The sequence below is a fragment of the Culex quinquefasciatus genome, chromosome 3 (genome assembly GCF_015732765.1).
Source record: "Culex quinquefasciatus strain JHB chromosome 3, VPISU_Cqui_1.0_pri_paternal, whole genome shotgun sequence".
Classification (NCBI taxonomy): Eukaryota; Metazoa; Arthropoda; class Insecta; order Diptera; family Culicidae; genus Culex; species Culex quinquefasciatus.
In genome coordinates this window covers 172,326,127-172,347,970 of record NC_051863.1, presented here as the reverse complement: position 1 = coordinate 172,347,970, position 21,844 = coordinate 172,326,127, and the positions used below count along the sequence as shown (strand labels likewise).

General features: G+C 33.1%; 1 protein-coding gene across 2 annotated transcripts in view; it reads left to right on the top strand.

Annotated features, from left to right (window-relative positions):
- The window catches only part of LOC6052304 (sorbin and SH3 domain-containing protein 1), a 148,165-nt gene that overhangs the window by 8,019 nt on the left and 118,302 nt on the right, over positions 1-21,844 (top strand). For both annotated transcript variants that reach the window (XM_038260162.1, XM_038260161.1), the window contains exon 2: positions 7,322-7,735. In XM_038260162.1, the coding sequence (XP_038116090.1) occupies positions 7,322-7,735 (414 nt within the window). The remainder of the gene's footprint in view (positions 1-7,321; positions 7,736-21,844) is intronic.

Below are 21,844 nucleotides of genomic sequence, written 5' to 3'. Positions count from 1 at the left end.
GTCTGTCCATACATTAAACAATATTTATTGTAAACTCAAACTAATTGATATCCTTTCTCCAGTGGGCAAAAAAGTGATCAGGTTGCGAAAAAAGCCTATCACACATAAGGACAAACATAATTTGTTTGAATAAAATTACCAGTAAAATTGCATGGTTCGGAAACACCGAATGAATCTTTATTATAAATTATATTTTTCGAGAAAATTGAGTAAAACCGGTCGTAAACGAAATGTTTTTTTTTATTTTTCTAAATCCGGCTAAAACTTTTTGGTGGCTTCGGTATGCCCAAAGGAGCCATTTTGCATCATTAGTTTGTCCATATAATTTTCTACACAAATTTGACAATTGTTCATACAAAAATGATGCATGAAAATTAAAAAATCTCTATCTTTTGAAGGAATTTTTTGAACGATTTGGTGCCTTTGGCAATGTTGTAGGTATGGATAAAGACTACACTGAAAAAAGAATGATGCACGGAAATAAATTTTATTTGTAGTTTTTATTTCACTTTTTGTCACTAAAACTTAATTTGCAAAAAATACTATTTTTTATTTTTATTTAATTTTTGATATGTTTTATGGGACATAAATTTCCAACTTTTTTCAAAAATTCGAAATATTGGTCGCACAAAATTTTCATCTTCATTTTTCGATGTAAAATCGAATTTGCAATCTAAAAGTACTTTAGTTAAATTTTCATAAAGCGCACCATTTTCATGTTATTGTCATTTTTAAGGTTTTTTTTAAATTGTCGCAGTTGAGAAGTTCTGTCAGATTTCGATCATTCGTTTTTTTTTGTATTTTTAATCTGACTGAAACTTTTTTGGTGCCTTCGGCATGCCCAAAAAGCCATTTTGCATCATTAGTTTGTCCATATAATTTTCCGTACAAATTTGGCAGCTGTCCATACAAAAACGATGTTTGAAAATTCAAAAATCTGTATCTTTTGAAGGATTTTTTTGATCGATATGGAGTCTTCGGCAAAGTTGTAGATATACACTACACTGAAAAAAATGATACACGGTAAATTTTTTTTGGTGATTTTCTTTTTAACTTTTTGTCACTAAAACTTGATTTGCAAAAAACACCATTTTTATTTTTTTTTATATGTTTTTGGAGACATAAAATGCCAACTTTTGAGAAATTTCCAGAATGGGCAAAAAATCTTTGAACGAGTTATGAATTTTGAGTCAATACTGATTTTTAAAAAATCGAAATATTGGTCGCAAAAATTTGCAATCAAAAAGTACTTTAGTGAAATTTTGATTAAGTTCACCATTTTCAAGTCAAGGCCATTTTTAGGTAACTTTCTTGAATAAAGCCTATTTTGTCATTTTTCAAAATTTGTGAAATTTTCTGATCTCTTCGAAAAAAATAATTAAAAAATAATAATTCTAGACTAACATTTTAAAAAGGCGAAATATTGAATATTTAGCCCTTTTGAAATGTTAGTCTTGATTCAAAAATTTGAAAATATTTTTTTTCGAAGAGATCGAAAAATTTCACGGATATTTCATATTTTAACATTTTAATTCGGACCATTGGTTGCTGAGATATCGACGTTAGAAAATGGTGGGTTGTTAGGGTGACACTTGGAAAAAATACAATTTTCCTGTTTTAAAACCTTTGCATGGCAATATCTCAGCAACTAAGGGACTTAACAACAAAGTTCAAAAAAGCAAAATTTAGATCATTTTCTCAGCTTTTCAAAAATATTTTTTTCAAAAGTGGGCAAACATGTGCACTTATTTTTTTTAAAATGAAAAAGTGTGACTATTTTCCTAAAATTGGCTTTAACTTGAAAACGGTGCACTTAATCAAAATATCACTTAAGTACTTTTTGATACAAATTTTTGAATTTTCATACCTCGTTTTTGTATGGACAGCTGCCAAATTTGTATGGAAAATTATATGGACAGACTAATGATGCAACTGGCTTCTTTGGGTATACCAAAGGCAAAATAAAAGTTTCAGTCAGATTGAAAAATACAAAAATTAAAATTAAAGAAAAAAGACCGATTTCGTAGAGAATTGCTCTAATAAGCCAAATAAATGCTGAATTGATATCGATTACTATGTATTTTACTCATTCATCTATTTCTAAAACCAAATCTAAATTTCCAGACTTAAACTAGTATTTTTTCTCAATTTCGGGAATTCCCGGTTTTAGAAAAATCCCGGGAATTTTGTCCCGGTAATTCCCGGGATGGACACACCAAATGTTAAAATCATTCGAAACATTCGTAAAATTTTTCGTTTTTTCGAAAACAATATTTTCTTTTTTTTAATCAAGACTAACATTTCAAAATGGCGTATATTGAATGTTTGAATGTTTGACAGCTGCCAAATTTATATGGACAAACAAATAATGCAAAATAGCTTCTATGGGCATACCAAAGGCACCAAAAAAGTTTCAGCCGGTTTGAAAAATACAAAAAAAAAACGAATGACCGAAATCTCAGAGAATTGCTTATTAGTATGGGTAGTGAATTTTCACTACTTTACGGACAGCGTGAAATTCGCGAAATTTGGAAATTTCCGTGAAATTCCGTGTAATTTAACATATTTCTTAAATTATTATTTAAAAATAAACATCATAACAAATATTTCATTCAAGCCTTTTTATAAAAATGATATAAGTTTTGAATTAAAAAGCGTGATATACATATTTTATGAATTCAAAGGAAAACATTTAAACTTAATTGTTACAACATTTACTGAGAAATACATGCTTTAAATATCTAAATTAAGTAGGTAAATAAGAATCAGTCAAATAAAAACAAAATATGTTCAGACTCTTCAATTGATCAAAAATGTAAAGGATAGGATGAAAAGAGTTATTTTTCTACCAAATATAATATCAACTTCTATAAATTCAAGTTAATCTCTTTATTTATTTATTTATTTATTTATTGATTGTAAAGCTTTTATATCTAAACTTTTCAACTTCACAAGTATGTTGTAATTAGTTTTTAAAGGATTGCTCAGATTTTGTTCAATGTATTAATTTATTTTAGTGATCGAATAACAGCAAACTTTCCTGTGAAAGTAACATTCAGAACATAGGTTGACTTTTTATTAGTTCAGTTAAATAGTTGTAGTAAACCATTTGAAGCGACTTTAAGTAAAAAAAAAGAAATTTAGAAATCTGAGCTACTTGCACATCTTGCTACTTGGAGGATCTCTTTTTTATCAGATTTTCTTCGAAAACTTATTAAATTAAATCATATTCTCAGTCCACGCAATAAAAACTTTACTAGACATTTATTTTGAATTTTTCTCTGCAAAAGAAATTAGTAGGTTCAAACTTGGTTTAATCAAGATTTAACGAATTTTGCTTCATAATAATATTTTTGATGTTTGAAATAAGGCCTTTTTTTAAAAAAAAATAGGTTTTATTTGTGAGTCCCGTAAATTTTGTTTGTTCTATTTATTGGGTTGAGAATTTCATATTTAGAACAATCTTACGTCACTAAAAAAAAACAACAAAAATAGAAAATATTTTCTATTACTTTCCTGTTAAAAAAATATGCAGAAAATCTATAGTTAACTGAAGAATAATATTGATTGAAGCATAAAAAGTACTTTTGTTAATTTTAACCAAAGATTTTCAAAGTTTATTGTCGATTTTCAGGTTCCGTGAAATGTCCGTGAAATTTTGTGATTTGACATTTTGGTCCTCGTGAAAATTGCAAATTTTGAACGTTAAAAATCACTAAGCCTACTCATTAGCTTTGAAAGGTGTAATTATTTGAATAATCAAAACGAAAAAAACACATATACTGGTCGAAAAATTGCCTTGTTTTCTGTACAATCCAAGAGTTGCATTTTGAAAGAAAGTTAGAAAATTGCTGAAATTCAGTGTTGGCAACTTTTCTAATGAAATACGCAAATAAGAGCTAAAATTGGTCAGATAAAATCAACACAATATATGGGTCATTCCATCTGAAGCGGAACAGCATTTGAAAATTACCCTCTCCGATCCTGCTCAAATTTGGCAGGGCTGTTGATACTATCAAAACATGCAAGAATCCCGAATTTCATCCAAATCGGACCACCCCCTCCATTTTTGTACCTCCCCAAAAAATCGACTTTTTGGCGATTTTTGACCAAACCTCCAAGTTTCAAACGACGATAACTTAGGAACCACAAATCTTAGAGGGTCGGTCTTAAGCTCAATTTTGAAGGAAATTGGACGTAGAATCCATTTCCGTGATCAAAATTTTGATTAATTTATTTTGTCTACCTGTATTGCGCAATTGAAAACATTAAACGGCCGTATCTCAAAACACCCCAACTTATTTTTTTTATTTGACCTCACCATCGTTTTCCCCGGCCAATTTTGCATAAGAATCACTTATCGACAGAAATGAATATGTTTCGTTCCAGAGATATCGAAATTTAAAGTTTTGTGTTTTCGAGATTACCTACATCAGCTTCATTCGCCGCATCTGCTAGAAGCACACAGGCAGGCTGATCAATAACTGCTACCTGGTCATTTATTGAAATAATATTTCATCATAAATAATCTTTATCAAATTGGGCACTGTAGGAAACTGGAGTTGATTCACGAATGTTTATCTGCTCAAAAAAAAATGAATGAAGTGAATTTCTGCGCTAACCCACAGGACAGAGCAATAACGACACACAGTAAAGGGCAGAATTGGATTCCGACGGAGCGAGCAGGAAAATGCAATTAATCTTGTTAGTAACACTGAACAATAAGTGCACGGTACATTACTGAGTAAAAAAACGTTATACTCTAGTGAAGGACGATCACAAGGAGTAGGAAAAGGATTTCTGGAAAGTATAAAACTGAAAAATGTAAGAAAATCACAAAGTTTGATCTGCTGCAAAGCGGCTAATTCCCCAAATTTAGTTGCGATGATTTCGACACCGTCCGAACAACAGTATTTTTTTTTCTTACATCATTCTTGGATTCTTTTAATCAAATGGAGCTGGCTCACAATATAAAAATTGATTTAATATGATCAATCTTTTAAACCATATATCGGATTTGCAAAATTATAGTAAAGTGTCAATAATTAATTAAATAATAATAATAATAAAGCAGGTTTTGGGGTTTTTGCTGAATGGCACTATTTTGCAACCGCCCATGATGAAGGCCCTAGTCATGGCCTCGGAGGTACTCTAAAACGGTTAGCAACACGTAAAATAACCCAATAAATATTCCTTTCACAAAAATAGATTGATCAAGGTAGGGGAACAGCATCTAATTCCAGCGTTCCTCTAATGTTGCCATATCAGCGCTTTGGCATTCAATTACAGCTGATTAAAAGCGTTTTCAACTGAAATCGAGTGATAAATAGCTCAATAAGAAGTGAACAAGCAAGTTTCTATCAAAAGTTTTGCAAATTTTTTTTGTTTAAATAGTGAAAATGAGCCAATTGGACAAAACTAGGAGCGAGGACTTAACCTGCCAAACATACGAGAATTTCCCCTATTAACCATTTGAATAAATATTTGCGTAAAATTATAGAAATATAAATTAAATTAATCATCTCCCAAAACACCAGGTAGCAGTTATTGATCAGCCCGCCTGTGTGCTTCTAGCAGATGCGGCGAATGAAGCTGATGTAGGTAATCTAGAAAACACAAAACTTTAAAATTCGATATCTCTGGAACGAAACATATTCATTTCTGTCGATAAGTGATTCTTATGTAAAATTGGCCAAGGAACACGATGGTGAGGTCAAATCAAAAAAATAAGTTGGGGTGTTTTGAGATACGGCCGTTTAAAGTTTTCAATTGCGCAATACAGGTAGACAAAATAAATTAATCAAAATTTTGATCACGGAAATGGATTCTACGTCCAATTTCCTTCAAAATTGAGTCTAAAACCGACCCTCTAAGATTTGTGGTTCCTGAGTTATCGTCGTTTGAAGAAAGGGGTTTCGCTCAAAAATCGCCAAAAAGTCGATTTTTTGGGGAGGTACAAAAATGGAGGGGGTGGTCCGATTTGGATGAAATTTGGGATTCTTGCATGTTTTGATAGTATCAACAGCCCTGCCAAATTTGAGCAGGATCGGAGAGGTTAATTTTCAAATTTGCACTTTTTCGTGCACAGTTGAGATGGAATGACCCATATATCAAAGTTCACTTGAAAACACAATCCACCCAAAAATTCAATTTGGCCTAAAAAGCAGCAAATAATCAAGTAAGGCATTAGGACCCAGTAAATTACACCACTCGTTGCACTTTCCAGCACTTACACAAGAAAACACAACTCTTCCCATTGAGCTACATTTTCAACCATCCAAAAACCTATTCCGAGCTTTCCACATCATTGAATAAATCTTCCCGTCCATTTCCCAAACAACCCAACAAAAGCTCATCACCGTCCACGTCGACCAAAAAACGACCAAGGAGACGTCGCCGCCCAGCGCTGCAAATAACCTTTTAACAGCTCTCCAAAGTGGTAAACTTTTACCGATGATGCTGCTCCGTCTTGTTTTGCTTGTTTCTAGCCGAGAAACCCGCCCGCACGTCACTGATTACGGGCTCACCCCTCCGTTTGTTGACCAGTTTTCCCCGCTGTTGCATTTTCTTGTCCATTTTCCATTTTCCAAGACGCCAGTTGGTTGCAACTCGCCCAAGTCAGATAAGACCAAGGGAATGGTGGAAAGAGAGGAATCACAAATCCGTATAAATAATTTCAAGATTTTGCAGGTGTAAACCGAAAACGCGACCAAAAATTAAAGTGGAAGAATAAGGCTTTTAACTGCTTATTTAATTGTCGGTGTACAGGACGCCGCACTGTTTAATCATTTTCTGACGTCCATTAAATTTTGCAGTCCAAATCCAGTCATTGAATTGAAAAAATAAAATTCTTTTTTAAATTTTCTTTTCTTGATTTGTGTGCACCTACGTCGAAGACCAAGATTGTTTACTTTTTGCTCTTTGGTCTGACAGTCTTGGTCTGACAGATTTGGTCTGTCAGCTTTATCATGGATTTTGGTCTGGTCTAGGCGAGGGATAGGACACAGCACCTTCCTGGATAAGACGTTCAACGACTGTAATGAAGTACATTCTAGGGTAGAAGAAGTGATTTTGATCATTAAAGTGCGAAAATTTATTTCTTCAATTATCTTTCCAACATTACTGGGAACACTGCTTGATGAATGAGTCACGAAATAGACCAAAAAGAAAAGCTCAACCCGCTTGGCATGGCCCATGCTGTCCGTTTTCCCCTGTTATTTTGTGTTTGGTTTTGTTTGATTACTGTTGTTGGCGAACCGCGTTCACTGAAGTAAATATCCCATTTTCTTTCGTTTCTCCTCGTTGCACCACCCCTCGACAGCGACAAACTACCCTCAGCACCAGTCGCGGCCTCGCTCCAACGCGAATCCTCCAAAGGCACCTCCGCCGCAGAAGATTTCGTACCCACCACCGCCGGTCAGTGTTGCCAGCAGTGCTCCGCCCCAGAACGGCACCGACAGTGTCGACAGCGAAAGTGTCAAAGTGAGCGCTCTGGTTGACGTTTTCCAGCAAAAACAACGTGAAGTGCTTCGCCAGGACAGCTACAAAGCTGCAGTGAAAAGTGTTGCCAGTTCGGCGGAAAATCTCGCGGAACCCGAACCGATCAGTGTCAGTGCCAAGTGCCAGGAGTTTGAGCGAAAGCTGCAGCGCAGTGCCAGCAGTGACAGCCGGAAGCCCCTGACAGCTGTCAAGCCGAACAGTGTTGCCAGCAGCAGGGTGACCACCAACCGAAACGGTAGCTATTCCGAGCAGCTTGAGCTTCTGAGTGATGATGATGTGGTGACGGTGCCGCGTAACACTAGTCGTAACGATGACCGTTGTGAGCAGCGTAACACCTGTAACAGTAGTGGTAACGTGTGCAATGGCAATAACACCGCGAATCGGCGCAGCTTTTCCGAGGCTGACCTGCTGCATGAGATTGACCGGGCGCTAGTGCTTGCCAAAGATTTCCTCTTTTCCAGGGGTAACGTAGTTTTGACAGCTGAGAGGCGTTACGTTTTTCGTTTGTTTTGTTTTGTTTGTTGACGCTTCCGTTACTGCGTTTCGTTTGTTTGATCTGTCTTCATAATGCTTGTCTTTGTTGTTTTTTGCTTTTGTGTTCGAGTGAGAGTGTGAGAATGAGTGAAAATTTTTGACAGCTGAAACTAGCAAGAAATATCACAATATTATTTTATTGAAATTTTACTGATTTTGTTCATAAAAAAGGCCTCGCTGATCTAGGACTCGAGAACCTAAGTTTTGTTTGATAATTGAACAAGTAACAGTCACTTAAGTATCACTCGCAAAAATACACAAACACAATTCAAACGGTTTAAAGTCTTGGTTGGGTTATTGTTTTTTAATTGGAAAATTCAAGGTAAGTTATTTTTAATAAAAATAGAATCATGATAATTTATAATAACATATCAAGCTCCTAAAATGCTGCAAAAGTATTTTCTTGCAAACTTTATGCAAAACAATCAGATTTATAATTTTTCAGACCAAAAAAAAATCTTATTTGAACCCACCGTGCGTCGTGCCAAAATGGAGGTGTAACCGAACAACAACAAAAGTTCGTCAACTCTTCGCGGTGTGCGACGCGAACCCTGTCGCGAATCTCCGTTTTTCCCTTGTGGGTGGGTGGTGCTGGTCGGTTTGATTATGGTCGAGAAGGCAAGGTTTATAAATATCCACCCCCACACACCGGTTCGTCGCGAATTTGACCGACCAGACCAGATTGCGGCCCCGTAAGGGCGAATTTGTACGCTCCCCAAACCCACACTTTGCTCGTTTGATCTATGGGCTAACTTTTGGTACCGTTGTGTTTACCGCGAACAGTCGCCCGAAAAAAAAAAACTTCGGAAAAGTTTTTCCCCTTCCTAAGAAAATTGTGTGTTTTGGGTAGTTGATAATGGCGGATAAATGGATGTCGACGAAAAGTTTGTTACATCATGCTGTTGAGGGGAGAGTGGGGAGACTTGATCCCCTTTTTTTGTATCGCACATAACTCTGTCAATTTCTCACAAAACTATGATCTTTTTGCATGAATTGAAAGCTTAAACACTCAACTATGTTTGGCTGATAAGGGTATTTCATCAGATAAATTCTTAGAAAAATGCCAAGCGTTTTAAAAAAATATTTTAAACCGGCATTTTCAAAATGTTGGGGGTAATTTGATCCCCCTTTCAACATTTTGAAGAAATCTTAAGCAAAATGTTTCTTATTAATCCAAACTTTTTATTTTCTATAAGATACAGCAATTTCACATTAAACCTGTACGTTTGTGTTCAAAATATAACAAGTTTAGCATGTAAAATATTTAAAAACTTAAAATTTTCTTTTTTAGACCAAAATTGAGCATGTTTACAAAAGCTGGTCATTTTTGTTTACAAAACTTTTGAAAAATGGTTCAAACTACAGTTAGTTATGTACAACTATACTAAAGGAAACTATGTACGAAAACCCAGCCAAATTATTTAATCTTGAGGCTAATTCCAGTGACTGTAAAAATGCAGGGATCAAGTCTCCCTAAACGCACTTTTTTAAACAATTGATTGTAAAAATAGTATGACGATAAATTTAACGTCAAATGCGTAAGGGTTTTGGAGTTGATATATTTATCAAACAATTCATGTATAAAAAATATTTTTTTGAATAATTTTTGAGTGTTTTCTATACTTATCAAAACAAAGAAAAAAGATCTCTTGGAAGTTTTTTGCAGCACTTCTTCGAAAAATGTGTGTAACTCAATCTAAATTTTTTTTATTTTTTTTCTTTGTTTTCTACGATGAGTTTTAGTCAATTTCGCACAACTTTCTAGAACAAAGCTAATTGTTTTACCCACATGCTGACGAGATACAGGCTTGGGATCAAGTCTCCCCACTCTCCCCTACTTGATTTGCTTTTATAATCTTTATTCAAAGTTTGTTATCTCTTATGAATATCTTGATAATCTTACAATAAAAAAAAGCTTTGGAACTTGCCTTTTTAATAGAATTCAACTAATTTAAAAAAACATTTATTCCTAAAATTCACTATTGTGAAACTACATTTCTTAAAATTGGAGTTTGCATTAATTCTGAGCAGTTGTTATTTAATAAATATGAAAATGGTACAAATCTATTCTAAAGAATATTCAGTGATTTCAAGGATCCGAGTTAACAGTCCCCCGAATTTGTTCATAATTGGCATGGGAGTTCCTTGGCCAAAGCAATGAGACCCGTACCTTGTTTGTTTTATTATAAGGGTGGTCCAATCCAAAATAGGGTGGTAGTGCTTTTTGACGATTTTTTTTAAACATATTTTTTCAAAAAAATATATCTCTGGAATGGTTAAAATATTTTAGCAAAAGCAAGGTGATAAATTAAAGCTTTAATAAAAATCATTTAGACATTTTAAAAACATACCTATGTAGACTAAGTTGTCATATAAAAACTTGATTTGCGGATTTGAAGGTCTTGGGACTTGAACGCTTATGGCTGAAAATTAATTATCTATGATTTTTAAGGATGTATCACGTAACATAACAGAATTTTAAGATGATTTTTTAGGAAAAAGAAAGATATCGGAATTCGGTAATTTAATCGAATTTAAAGCACCATGCGTTTCCAGCAAAATGTACTGCGAACCTATTTCAATGAGGAAGCATGGTACTTTAAGATTGATTGATTTACCCAAATCTGATTTTTTCATAACATTGTTTCTCGGAATCCTGTTAGTGGATAATAGGGTGAACAGCTTTGAAAAAAAATAATCGTCAATTCTACAGGCAAAAATCCCAAGTAACATTTTTTCCAGGAGTTCTACAAGAGCTCTTCAAGATAGCTACAGCATAGCAGTTTGGACCGCGGTAGGATAAAACTCTCTTCAAGTACTCTTCCAAATTCCTGAAAAAGTTTTGAAGAGAATTTTATCCTACCGTGGTCCAAACTGCTACGCTGTAGCTATCTTGAAGAGCTCTTGTAGAACTCCTGGAAAAAAATGTTACTTAGGATAGGCCTATGATCAAAATTTGGGAAAATTTAGCCTTGTTTTCAAACAAAGTCTCTTTAGAGGTCATAACAAAACTTTTGTGAAAATATCAGTGAAATCGGCGCAGATTTGGCTATTTTGAAGAGCAAAATGACGGTTTTCTGGATGAAAAATGTTTTTTATACCGAAAATAACCGAAAGAATTTTATAATTTTGAGTTTTAAACAATATCAAATATTTTAAAAACTAAATTTTCAGCATTTTAGCGTTTCTTTACATTTTATATTGTGAATTATGAGTTTTTTTGTGACACCTAATTACGCCTGATTTTTAACTAATGATATCTTGAGAACTATTTATTGAAGTTCCATTTTCAAAAAACAATCTAGGTTTTTTTGTTCCTTTTAATAAAAAGTTAGATTTAAATCAATACAGAAAATAAAATAAAATTTGTATAAATGAATCTTAAAAAGCCTTTTGAAAAGGCTAAAACATTTTTTTTTTCGTTTTCAAATGTTGGATCAAAAAAATAATTATAGAAAAAAATCAGCTTGTCGATTTTTTGTTTTGCCGGAGGGATTTTGCTTCATGAAATATTTTTAATTTGCAAAAAAAACTTAACTTTATTCCGAAAAAACGCTGAAAACGATCCAGTTTATCAAAAAGTGAGTTAAGAGCGAGTCCACGAGCAAAGCATACCCATCTCGCATCGACCGCACCAATCTGCCTGAAATTTTCAGGGGTTGTTTGTACATATAAAACTAGCATCTGGCCAAAATATGAGCACTCTAGATCAACGGGAGGTGGGGCAAATCGGGACACAAAGTTTGAAGGCTCAAAAACGTCAAAAATCTTAAAAAGGCTATAACTTAGGCAAAATTCAATTTATTTTCAAAATTCAAAATGCATCTGAAAGGGCTTCAAAAATGCAACAAAATGCAGGGTAGAGCATCCCAATTGGTTAAATCTAAAGGGAGTTATTGGCATTTTAGTGAAAAAATAGCATAATTTTCAAACTCAAATAAAAAAGTGTTCCATCCAGATATCAACTCGGTTCGACCTGCAGCTTGTAGTAAAAAAAAGTAAAGTAAAAGTGTATGTTTAATATGTTAAACTGCTTTACCCAAAGCGTTCTCAGTATCAGATGGTAGTTCCAGATGTCCCCTACAAAAATGCCAATAACTCCCTTTAGATTCAACCAATTGGGATGCTCTACCCTGCATTTTGTTGCATTTTTGAAGCCCTTTCAGATGCATTTTGAATTTTAAAATTTAATTGAATTTTGCCTAAGTTATAGCCTTTTTAAGATTTTTGACGTTTTTGAGCCTTCAAACTTAGTGTCCCGATTTGCCCCACCTCCCGTTGATCTAGAGTGCTCATATTTTGGCCAGATGCTAGTTTTATATGTACAAACAACCCCTGAAAATTTCAGGAAGATTGTTGAGGTCCAAACGACGTCCCATACAAAGGGGTATGCCCTGTTCGTGGACTCGATCTTAAGTCATTTTAAATTGCAAATTTTATTTTGCATTAGAAATGATTTTTAAAATGTTATGCAAAAATAGACATTTAAGATTTTTTCCAAAAGTTTTTTTTTCAAAAATCATTCAATCAAAAATCAGTGTTGAAAATGAGGGATAGAAAAAACTATCATTTGAAGATTTCTGCACCAAGTGACCGTCAGCGACGAAGCGTCTCGTGATCGCCAGCACGAGCATTCTCTGTCTATCACTGCTTCTCTTATCCTCGTTCACGCACACTCGCCGATCATTCTTTTGTTTTCTCAGAAAACCGCAAAGAAAGAACGCTAGCAAGGAAATGGGAACCGACCACGCATTACGTCCCGTTGCGTTTGCAAACTTCGCTTTGTGACTGCTTTTATCGCTACGCTCTGTTGAGGGGAGATGATTGTGAATGCGGGAATGCGAGAATGTCACAAGAGATTGTGTAAACACGAGATAGAAACTGACTATATTCTTTTTGCTGAACATTTCACGATAGAAAAAAGGGCAGTAAAAATTTTGAGATGAGATTTCGGGCATGATAATTAGTCGCTGAGAACTGAAAGTTTGATGTTTTTACAGCCCTGCTTCGGTACCAGATTTTTCACCATCCCAGTTCAGAAGATGTTTTTTTAGTCTCAAAAAACATAAAAAAATAAGTGTTTTGAAGAATTAAGATTCAGTGATAAAAAGTCAAATTTATGAAATTGGGAAAACGAATGCCTTTTTTCTGAAAATTGGATTTGATGTTAAAAGTGAGAAAAATACAAATGGAAAAACAAATTCCCCATGAAGAAGTTTCTAAGAAACCTCCGGTTAATCGAGTCGGCACTGTATTAGACAAATTTGAAATAAATATTTTTTTACTATAATTTTTTTTAATATTTATTAAATAAATAAGAAAAGTTAAAAAGTATAAATCAAATTCGGGCAAAATTCATGTTCCATTAAAAATAAAAATAAATGAATGAAAAAAAACACACTGGTTTATACATGATCCATAGGAAGAGTCCGTTTTCTTACCATAATAATTTTAATTGGTCTTTCCTTCTCCGTCCTCACAATCAGACATGTTGTGGTTAACAATCAGGTTTCTTCGGAGAGCTCGAAATGAGCTGTTAGCACGCATGGAATGTTATTTAGGTTTATAATATAATGAACTCTTAATTAACATTTAATTGTTTTTGCTTAAGAAATTTTTGGATCAGATATTTTAAGGAACAAAATTCTTAATGATAATAGTTATCATTCAAATCAGTTTTGATTTAATTTTTTCAAAAGAAACAATAATTTTCATAACATTTTCATCGGTGTTTATCGGAAAACCACAATCTCATCCTCGCTCCGCACGCGTTCTCGACTCAGCTCGTGTCCTCTCAAATTTCATCTCTGGCTTAATAAGAGTCGAAAACAACGACTGCGACGACGCCAACCTATTAACTGAGCAAAAAACCAAAACCGACGACGACCACGATGACTCTCGACCGTTCGCTCGTGCAATCATTCGTGCGCCGCAGTCACGCCCGATGACGACGATGATCGCCGTGATCACTTTTCCGTGAGCAGAGTACCTGTTGCTCTCGTGAGCAAAACTCGCACACCAGTGTTGGTGAGTTCGCGTTTTTGTTTTGATGACGATCATCATCGAGAGTCGATCGTGTGGTCTTCTTTTTCGTGGTTCGTGGAAAATTGCCGAAAAAGTTTTTCCACCTTTTTGGCGTCCAACTTTTTTCAGTCCCGAGTCGAGAGCCGTTTCGTGAGCGCGCGCGTGAGTTTTTCCTCTGTCGAGAAGTTTTTCATGCGAAAATTCGGGTGGCGAGATTTTGCTGTGACATTCGGAGTTTGTTTTCGTTTTGCTGACTTTGGGAGACGATATTATTCAATGGGTTGTTTTTGTTTGTGATGGGGAAAAGGGGGAGAAAGGAAAATTGAAGTGCAAACGGAGGAATAATTCTCACCATTAAAAAGAAGAAAAGAAAATAATGTTCATGCCCATTCAAGTGAAATGACCTAAATAGGAACGGGTGGAAAATTGCAGTGAAAACAACAAAATGAAGTGAAAAAAAAAACAGAAAGAGCGAACGGTTTTGCGAGTGAGATGGAAACAAAATAAAACGCGAGAATTGAGAATAAAGCGAAATTGCATTAAATTTACTGCAGCTTGAGTAAATTGGCAATAGTTGAACGGACAAGCAGAATAATTTGAAGAAGCTACCTCTCTAAATATTTGAAATTTAATTATCTTTTGTCCAAAAGCATTGTTGATTATTGATTTTTGAATAATTTTAGGAACTTAATTGGATGCTGATCTACTTAATCTACGAAATCGGTGTTTTTTTAATTTTATGTTTTTGTTTTTTAATCCGGCTGAAACTTTTTTGGTGCTTTCGGTATGCCCATAGAAACCATTTTGCATCATTAGTTTGTCTATTTAATTTTCCATACAAATTTGGCAGCTCTCCATACAAAAATGATGTATGAAAATTTAAAAATCTTTATCTTTTGAAGGAATTTTTTGATCGATTTGGTGTCTTCGGCAAAGTTGTAGGTATAACTAATACACTGAAAATAATACACGATAAACAAAATTTTGGTGATTTCACTTGTTCACTTCAATTGTTGTCACTTTAACTTGTAACAAAAAAACACTATTTTTACTTTTTTTAATTTTAAATTATGTTTTAGGGGACATCAAATGCCAACTTTTCAGAAATATCCTGGTTGCGCAAAAAATCTTTGACCGAGTTATTAATTTTTTGAACCAATACTGAGTTTTTCAAAAAAATCGAAATATTGGTTGCAAAAATTTGTCAATTTCTTTTTTTAATTTAAAATCAAATTTGCAATTAAAAAGTACTTTGCACCGCTTTCAAGTTAAAGCCATTTTCAGATAACTTTTTTGAAAATGGTCATTTTTTTAATTTTTTTTTAAATTAGTGCCCGTATTTTCCCACTTTTGAAAAATTTATATTTAAAAAGCTGAGAAAATTCTCTATATTTTTCTTACGTCAACTTTTTTGATACGACCTTTAGTTGCTGAGATATTGTCATTCAAAGGTTTAAATACAGGAAAATTGATGCTTTCTAAGTCTGTCTCACCCAAACAACCCACCATTTTCTAATGTCAATATCTCAGCAACTAATGAGATTTACCATGTTACAATATGAAATTGAAATGAAATTTTTCGATATTTTCGAAAATAACATTTTCAAAAATATTAAATCAAGACTTACATTTCAAAAGGGCACAATAATGAATGTTTGGCACTTTTGAAATGATAGTCTTGATTCAATTTCGAAAATATTGTTTTTGAAAAGATTGGAAAATTTCACGGATGATCGAAAATAAATACGATTAAAATTTTCAAATCAACTGCAACATTTTGAAAGGCTAAAAAATAATTAATTTGGACCATATCAAATGTACTGGAAAACTTTAACAGTATTTTTATTCGAAAAATTTTTTTTTTTTCAAAAAACATGCTCTTTTTTGAAGCAAATGCTCTTCAATAAAAAAAAACAAATAAAAATGTATTTTTAAAATACTGTCATGTCCGTTATTTGTTAATTTGTTAAAATTATGCAAAAAAGTGCATTTCCTGAAAATGGTCAGTTCCATAAGTGTATGATTTGATTGTTTCTCCCACAATCATGGAACAAAACATAAGGAGACAGATCTGAAATCCTTAATGATATTTGAGCTTATTTTTTATTTGATCGTTTGAAGTCATTATTTAGTTGCAAATATTCATTAAAGAGCAATTCCAGCTCAAATCAGGAATTTTTCTGGTACTTTTGTACCCGACCCTCTCCGATTTCAATGTTACAATATGCTAGGCCTATATGACCCAATTTTGTGTATATGGAGCCAATAGTACCCGAAAATAACATTTGAGAAGGGCATAAGGTATTTAAATATTTTTGTATTTTGCAATTTAAAAATAACTGTATCTCGAAGCCGTTGCATCGTATCAAAAAGTGGTCGAAGACAAACATGTAGGAAATTGGACGGATCTTCTGAAAAAAAATACACTGAAACAAAAATACATGCCACTTCTATAAGATTGTTCAGTTTTTAGGTTTAAAAGTTAAATTTGATGGTGATGCCACGATTTTTTTTCGCACAAATTTTTTAAGGAAATAGCCTAAAAAAATACAAAAAGACTCACAAAAAATGCAGGATGATATGTCTCTCCTAAAAAAAAACAAAAATCATTCACTACAACTGTTTTTTTGAAAAGTTGTCTAAACGTCAAAACTTTTCAGAATCGATAGTGGGAATCGATTCCCCAGGAAATATTACATAAAAGTCTCCATATTGACCATTGTCCTAAGTCCAATCCTTGGGAAGATACAGCGGTTTTAAAAATAGTACTCGAAAATAACTTTTGAGAAGGGCGTAAGGTATTTACATATTTTTGTATTTTGCAATTTAAAAATTACTGTATCTCGAAGCCGTTGCATCGTATCAAAAAGTGGTCAAAGACAAACTGGTAGGAAATTGGACGGGTTTTCTGAAAAAAAAATACACTGAGATAAAAATACACGCCACTTCTATGAGATTGTTCAGTTTTTAGGTTTAAAAGTTAAATTTGATGGTGATGCCACGATTTTTTTTTCGCTCAAATTTTTTGAGGAAATAGCCTAAAAAGTTACAAAAGACTCACGAAAAATGCAGGATGGTATGTCTTTCCTTAAGATATACAAAAATCATTTACTACAACTGCTTTTTTTTTTGAAAAGTTGTCTAAACGTCAATTTTTTTCAGAATCGATAGTGGGAATCGATTCCTCAGGCAATATTACATAAAAGTATCCATATTGACCATTGTTCTAAGTCCAATCCTTGGAAAGATACAGCGGTTTTAAAAATACAAATGTTGAAAAAATAGGTTATTAGGTGGTTATTGGCAATTTATATATGACAGACTTGGTTTTTCTGTCTCGTAAATATTTTTACCGGAAAGCTCGTCCCATTTCCCATAAGTTTGTTTTATTGAAATCGGAGAGAGTCGGGTACAAAGGAACCAGAAAAAATCCTGATTTGAGCTGGAATTGCTCTAAAAAAACCTTAAAATTTTAAGATTTTTGAACATTGACCGATCTCAAAATTCTTTCGAATTTGTGGGATGATTGTTTTCATGATTAGGCCGTTGCAAATATTTTACAAAGATTATGACATTGTTGTACTTAAAATGATTTTTTTTTTGTTTTAAATGAAAAAATACTCATCTGGGTTAGTGTAGATTCGAAAATGCAATAAATTTCCCTTAAAATGACATTTTCCAAAAATGTTTTTAGTTGAGTTACGGAAAATGGCAGTGTTTTTAAAACTTGTTGTGTGTTTTTTTTCGATGAAAAATCATTTTTCGAAATTTTAAATATGCCATCAAATTAAATGAAAGGATTCGTACCGCCCTCCGTCACGAGATATCAAAAAATGGACCTCAAATTCGTGATCAGGGACAAACGTTTCCCCTTAGAACAAAGTTTTACGTAAATCGGCGAGAATCGCCCAATTAATTCCCTATCAGTATTTAAATAATCAATTTTTAAACTGAATTCGAATTCAACGTGACAACACAAAAACAGTAAATCAAACTCGGTAATACGTTTGTACAATAATGATTTAATTATTAGGAAAAATCTTTCTTCTAATTTCAACCACTCTCGTAAAGCAAAACCAATCGCTCAAGCACGACTCGGGCAGTCAAGAATGGAACAGAAACAAATCGAATCGGCGACCACATGCGGCTAAGGCTAAATTTTCCGGATGTTTGTTTTCCTCACCCGAATTTTCGCCTCTTTCGCCGCCCCAGCCAAATCCGGCGGCATCACTTTTGGGAACACAGATTTGTTGGTTTTAATTAGCATCGATCCAAAGTCGGTCGGCAGGCGTCGGTGACCTCCGGACGTGCGTCGCGACGTTCCGGGAAAAATCTATTTTCTCCCCAAGGGGGAAATTCGTGACGTCACGGGCAGAAAATTCCAATTGTGTTGTTTTGGTTCTTTTTTTTCGACAGAATTTCAATCAGCGATCTTTGCTTGGAAATGCACTTTGAATGAAAATTGGAGGCAAAAATCGCAAAGTGTAAAACCCATCGAGGAAAATCGGATTAGTTGCCGTGGTGATCGTGGCTTGGTGGTGGTGGTGGTGGAAAAGTTGTGAAACAGTGTGTGGAAACAAGGAAAAACTCGACGAGCAGCTGAGCGGACGCAGCAAAGAGGAAGGGAAATATGGGTCAGGGTTAGTGTTTTTTCTCGTTTCGGTTCTTTCCATCGCAAGGGGGAGGAAATTAACTCACACGCACACAACCACAAACCTACACTGACACTGACAGATGGATTATGAGAGGCTGATGGTTTGTGTTTGTACGTTTTTTTTTTTTTTTTGTGGTGTTGGTTGCAACAGTCAGTGAGGAAAAACTGCACTCACGTGTGATGCTGGTTGAGTAGAGAAAAGACAAAGTCCTACCGCAAGCAACCAACTGTTTGGTGGCTTAGTTCTGGAGAGTATTTTGTTGAGTTGGTTTTTTTTTGCGTTTTCGTTTTTCTTTTTTCTGGAGATGAGATGAAAAATGAGTTTCTGACACTTCTGCAATGGTTTGGTTGATGTTGGTGGTTTGTGATGGTGGTTTTGGAGTTGATGAAAATATGATTAAGAGAATAGTTACTGTTTTATTTTGATAGACGTTAGCTCGTTCGTACATGTGAAGCTCTTTTGTAGAGCATAGTTCTTGGGTGACAAAAATATTTAAACAAAACTTCAACTCTTAAGTTATGGAGTCCATCCAAAATTATTTCATGATTTTTCACTTTTTATCAAAACTTTTACAGGTTTTGAATTAACATTTTTCAAATACACTCAATAGTATTTCCTTAAAAATATTTTGCAAACTTAGTAATCAAACCCAAAAATAGATCAGCATCATTTTGCTGCCATGCGTAAATTTTTAACTCAAGCAAGTCAAAAAATACAATAAATCCGTTTAGTTCTTTATTGCATAAACAATGTTGATTTATAATTTGAAATCAAAGGCAATCGAAATACCAAACAAAAGTTATCAGATCGCAAAATTAAGGAGAAATGGATTTAAAAAAAATGCGATTTCATTTTCATTCCTGAATATATATATTTTTTTTTTTTTGATGAGGGTCAAAAATTGCAGCCATTTAAGGTATAAAAGATGCTATTTTACTATTCAAATATCTAAAAAAAAGCGGATGAAATGTATAGGACCATTCTATCGTAAATAAAAAAATATCCAAATACAGTCATGCCTCGGTTTAGCACCACCTATGGGAAATGCATAACAGAGGCGTGCATAACATAAGCACTGAGCTTATGGGATTTTGGCTTTATGGTAGACATTGGATATAATCGTAAGAAAAATCATCCAAACTTTAAAAAATCATAGTGTTTAAGACTCAGGATGATGTCAGCTATCCATTGCATTTATAATTACATTAAAATTATTACATAAATACGTATTATTCCTGTTTTTTTGAAACTGCTATTTTTGCTCGGAAAAAAACTCAAAATTATCGTTATTGCAATATAGGCAGGGATGGAATAATCGCAAAAAAAAAATCAATATCGCTTGTGAACTTTTTTCACCTGCAAAAGAGAGAGGAGGCAAATCGTGCAAAAGAAAATCGCTCCCGAAATTCTCCCAGAAAATCAATCTGCTGATGATTTTTTGTGAATTTGTCAGCACCACTTAAAATTATTAATTTCACTTTGTTTACTCACATTGCCCATCTACAAAATGAGTGTAGTGTAGTGAGTAAGATGTTCCCTTCGGATTTTTTCTCTTGATTAACATCCAATGATTTTCTTTTGATGATGATTATTCCATCGCTGAATATGGGTAAAAAACCATCAGGATTTTTGCATACTTCTCGAAAGTAAAAACACAAGTTTTTGAAAATACTCTAAATTATTACAACTACGTGTTTCGAAAAAAAAAACTCAAAATTTCAGTTTTTACAATATGGGTACCAAATGATCGGGATTTTTTCATACATTCGAGAGTTATAACAAAAGTTTTTGAAATGCTCAAAATGTTCACAAAACTACGTATTTTCAAATAAAAATATTGATTTTTTTTACAATGAGGGTTTTCAATGATCGGGATTTTTTCATACATTTTTGAAAGTTATAACACACATTTTTGAAAATACTATTTTTTTACAAAACTACCTATTTTTGAAAAAAAAACCTTAATTCACAGTTTTACAATATTGGTATCATATTTTTCGTACACTTCAAAAGACATAACACTAGTTTTGAAAATAGTCAATTTTTTTGCAAAACTACATATTTTCGTGAAAAGTACAAAAAAACAGTTTGTACAATAAAATTTGAGTAGTTTTTTCGAAAAAACATAGTTTTGTGAAATTTTTGAGTATTTTCAAAAACTTGTGTTTTTACTTTTGAAATGTATGCAAAAATCCCGATCATTTGATACCCATATTGCAATAACAATAATTTAACAATAACAACAATTATGACTATTCTTTCGAAAATACGTAATTTTGTGAAAATTTCAAGTATTTTCATAAATTTGTGTAGTAACCTTCTAAATGTATGAAAAAATCCCGATCATTTGATAAAAATATTGAAAATAACTGAAATTTCTAGTATTTTTTTTTCGAAAAAACGAAGTTTTGTGAAAATTTTCAGTATTTCACAAACTTGTGCTTTTACTCTAGAAATGTATGCAAAAATCTCGATCATTTGATACTCATATTTAAATTTTGAGAATTTTTCTCGAAAATGTGTAGTTTTGAGATTTTTTTTAGTATTTTCAAAAAATATGTTATTTCTTTCGAAATGTATGCAAAAATCCCGACCATTTGATACAAATATTGCAATAACTAGAATTTGGAGTACCTTTGCACTGTCTTTTTAAAATACAACAAAAAATAAGTATTTTTGTGTAAAATTTTTTGTAATTATAATTGCAATGGATAGCTGACACCATCCCGATTCCAAAACATAATATTTTTTTAAAGTTTAAAGTTAAAGTTAACCATTGCAATGGTCTCCCATATAGCCAAAATCCCATAAGTCATTATTTGGGTTTCTATGTAAAATAATCACACAAACCTATGGAAATTCAAAATATGAACAAAAATTTCAAATTAAAAAAACAGAAAAATAAAAAAAATTGCATTTTGCTTGTATTGTTTTTAATCTTATAAATAAATATTTCTAAATATATTTGAACTTATGAAATCTATCTTTTTATTAAGTTTCATTTCTCTGCTCATTCTGTTAGAACAATAAAAAAACAAACGAATGCCAAAAAATCTCAATATGGTCAAAATTTTTAAACATTTTAAATATATGTTTTTCTGTAAGTTTTTTTGAAAACTTTTTCTTACTCT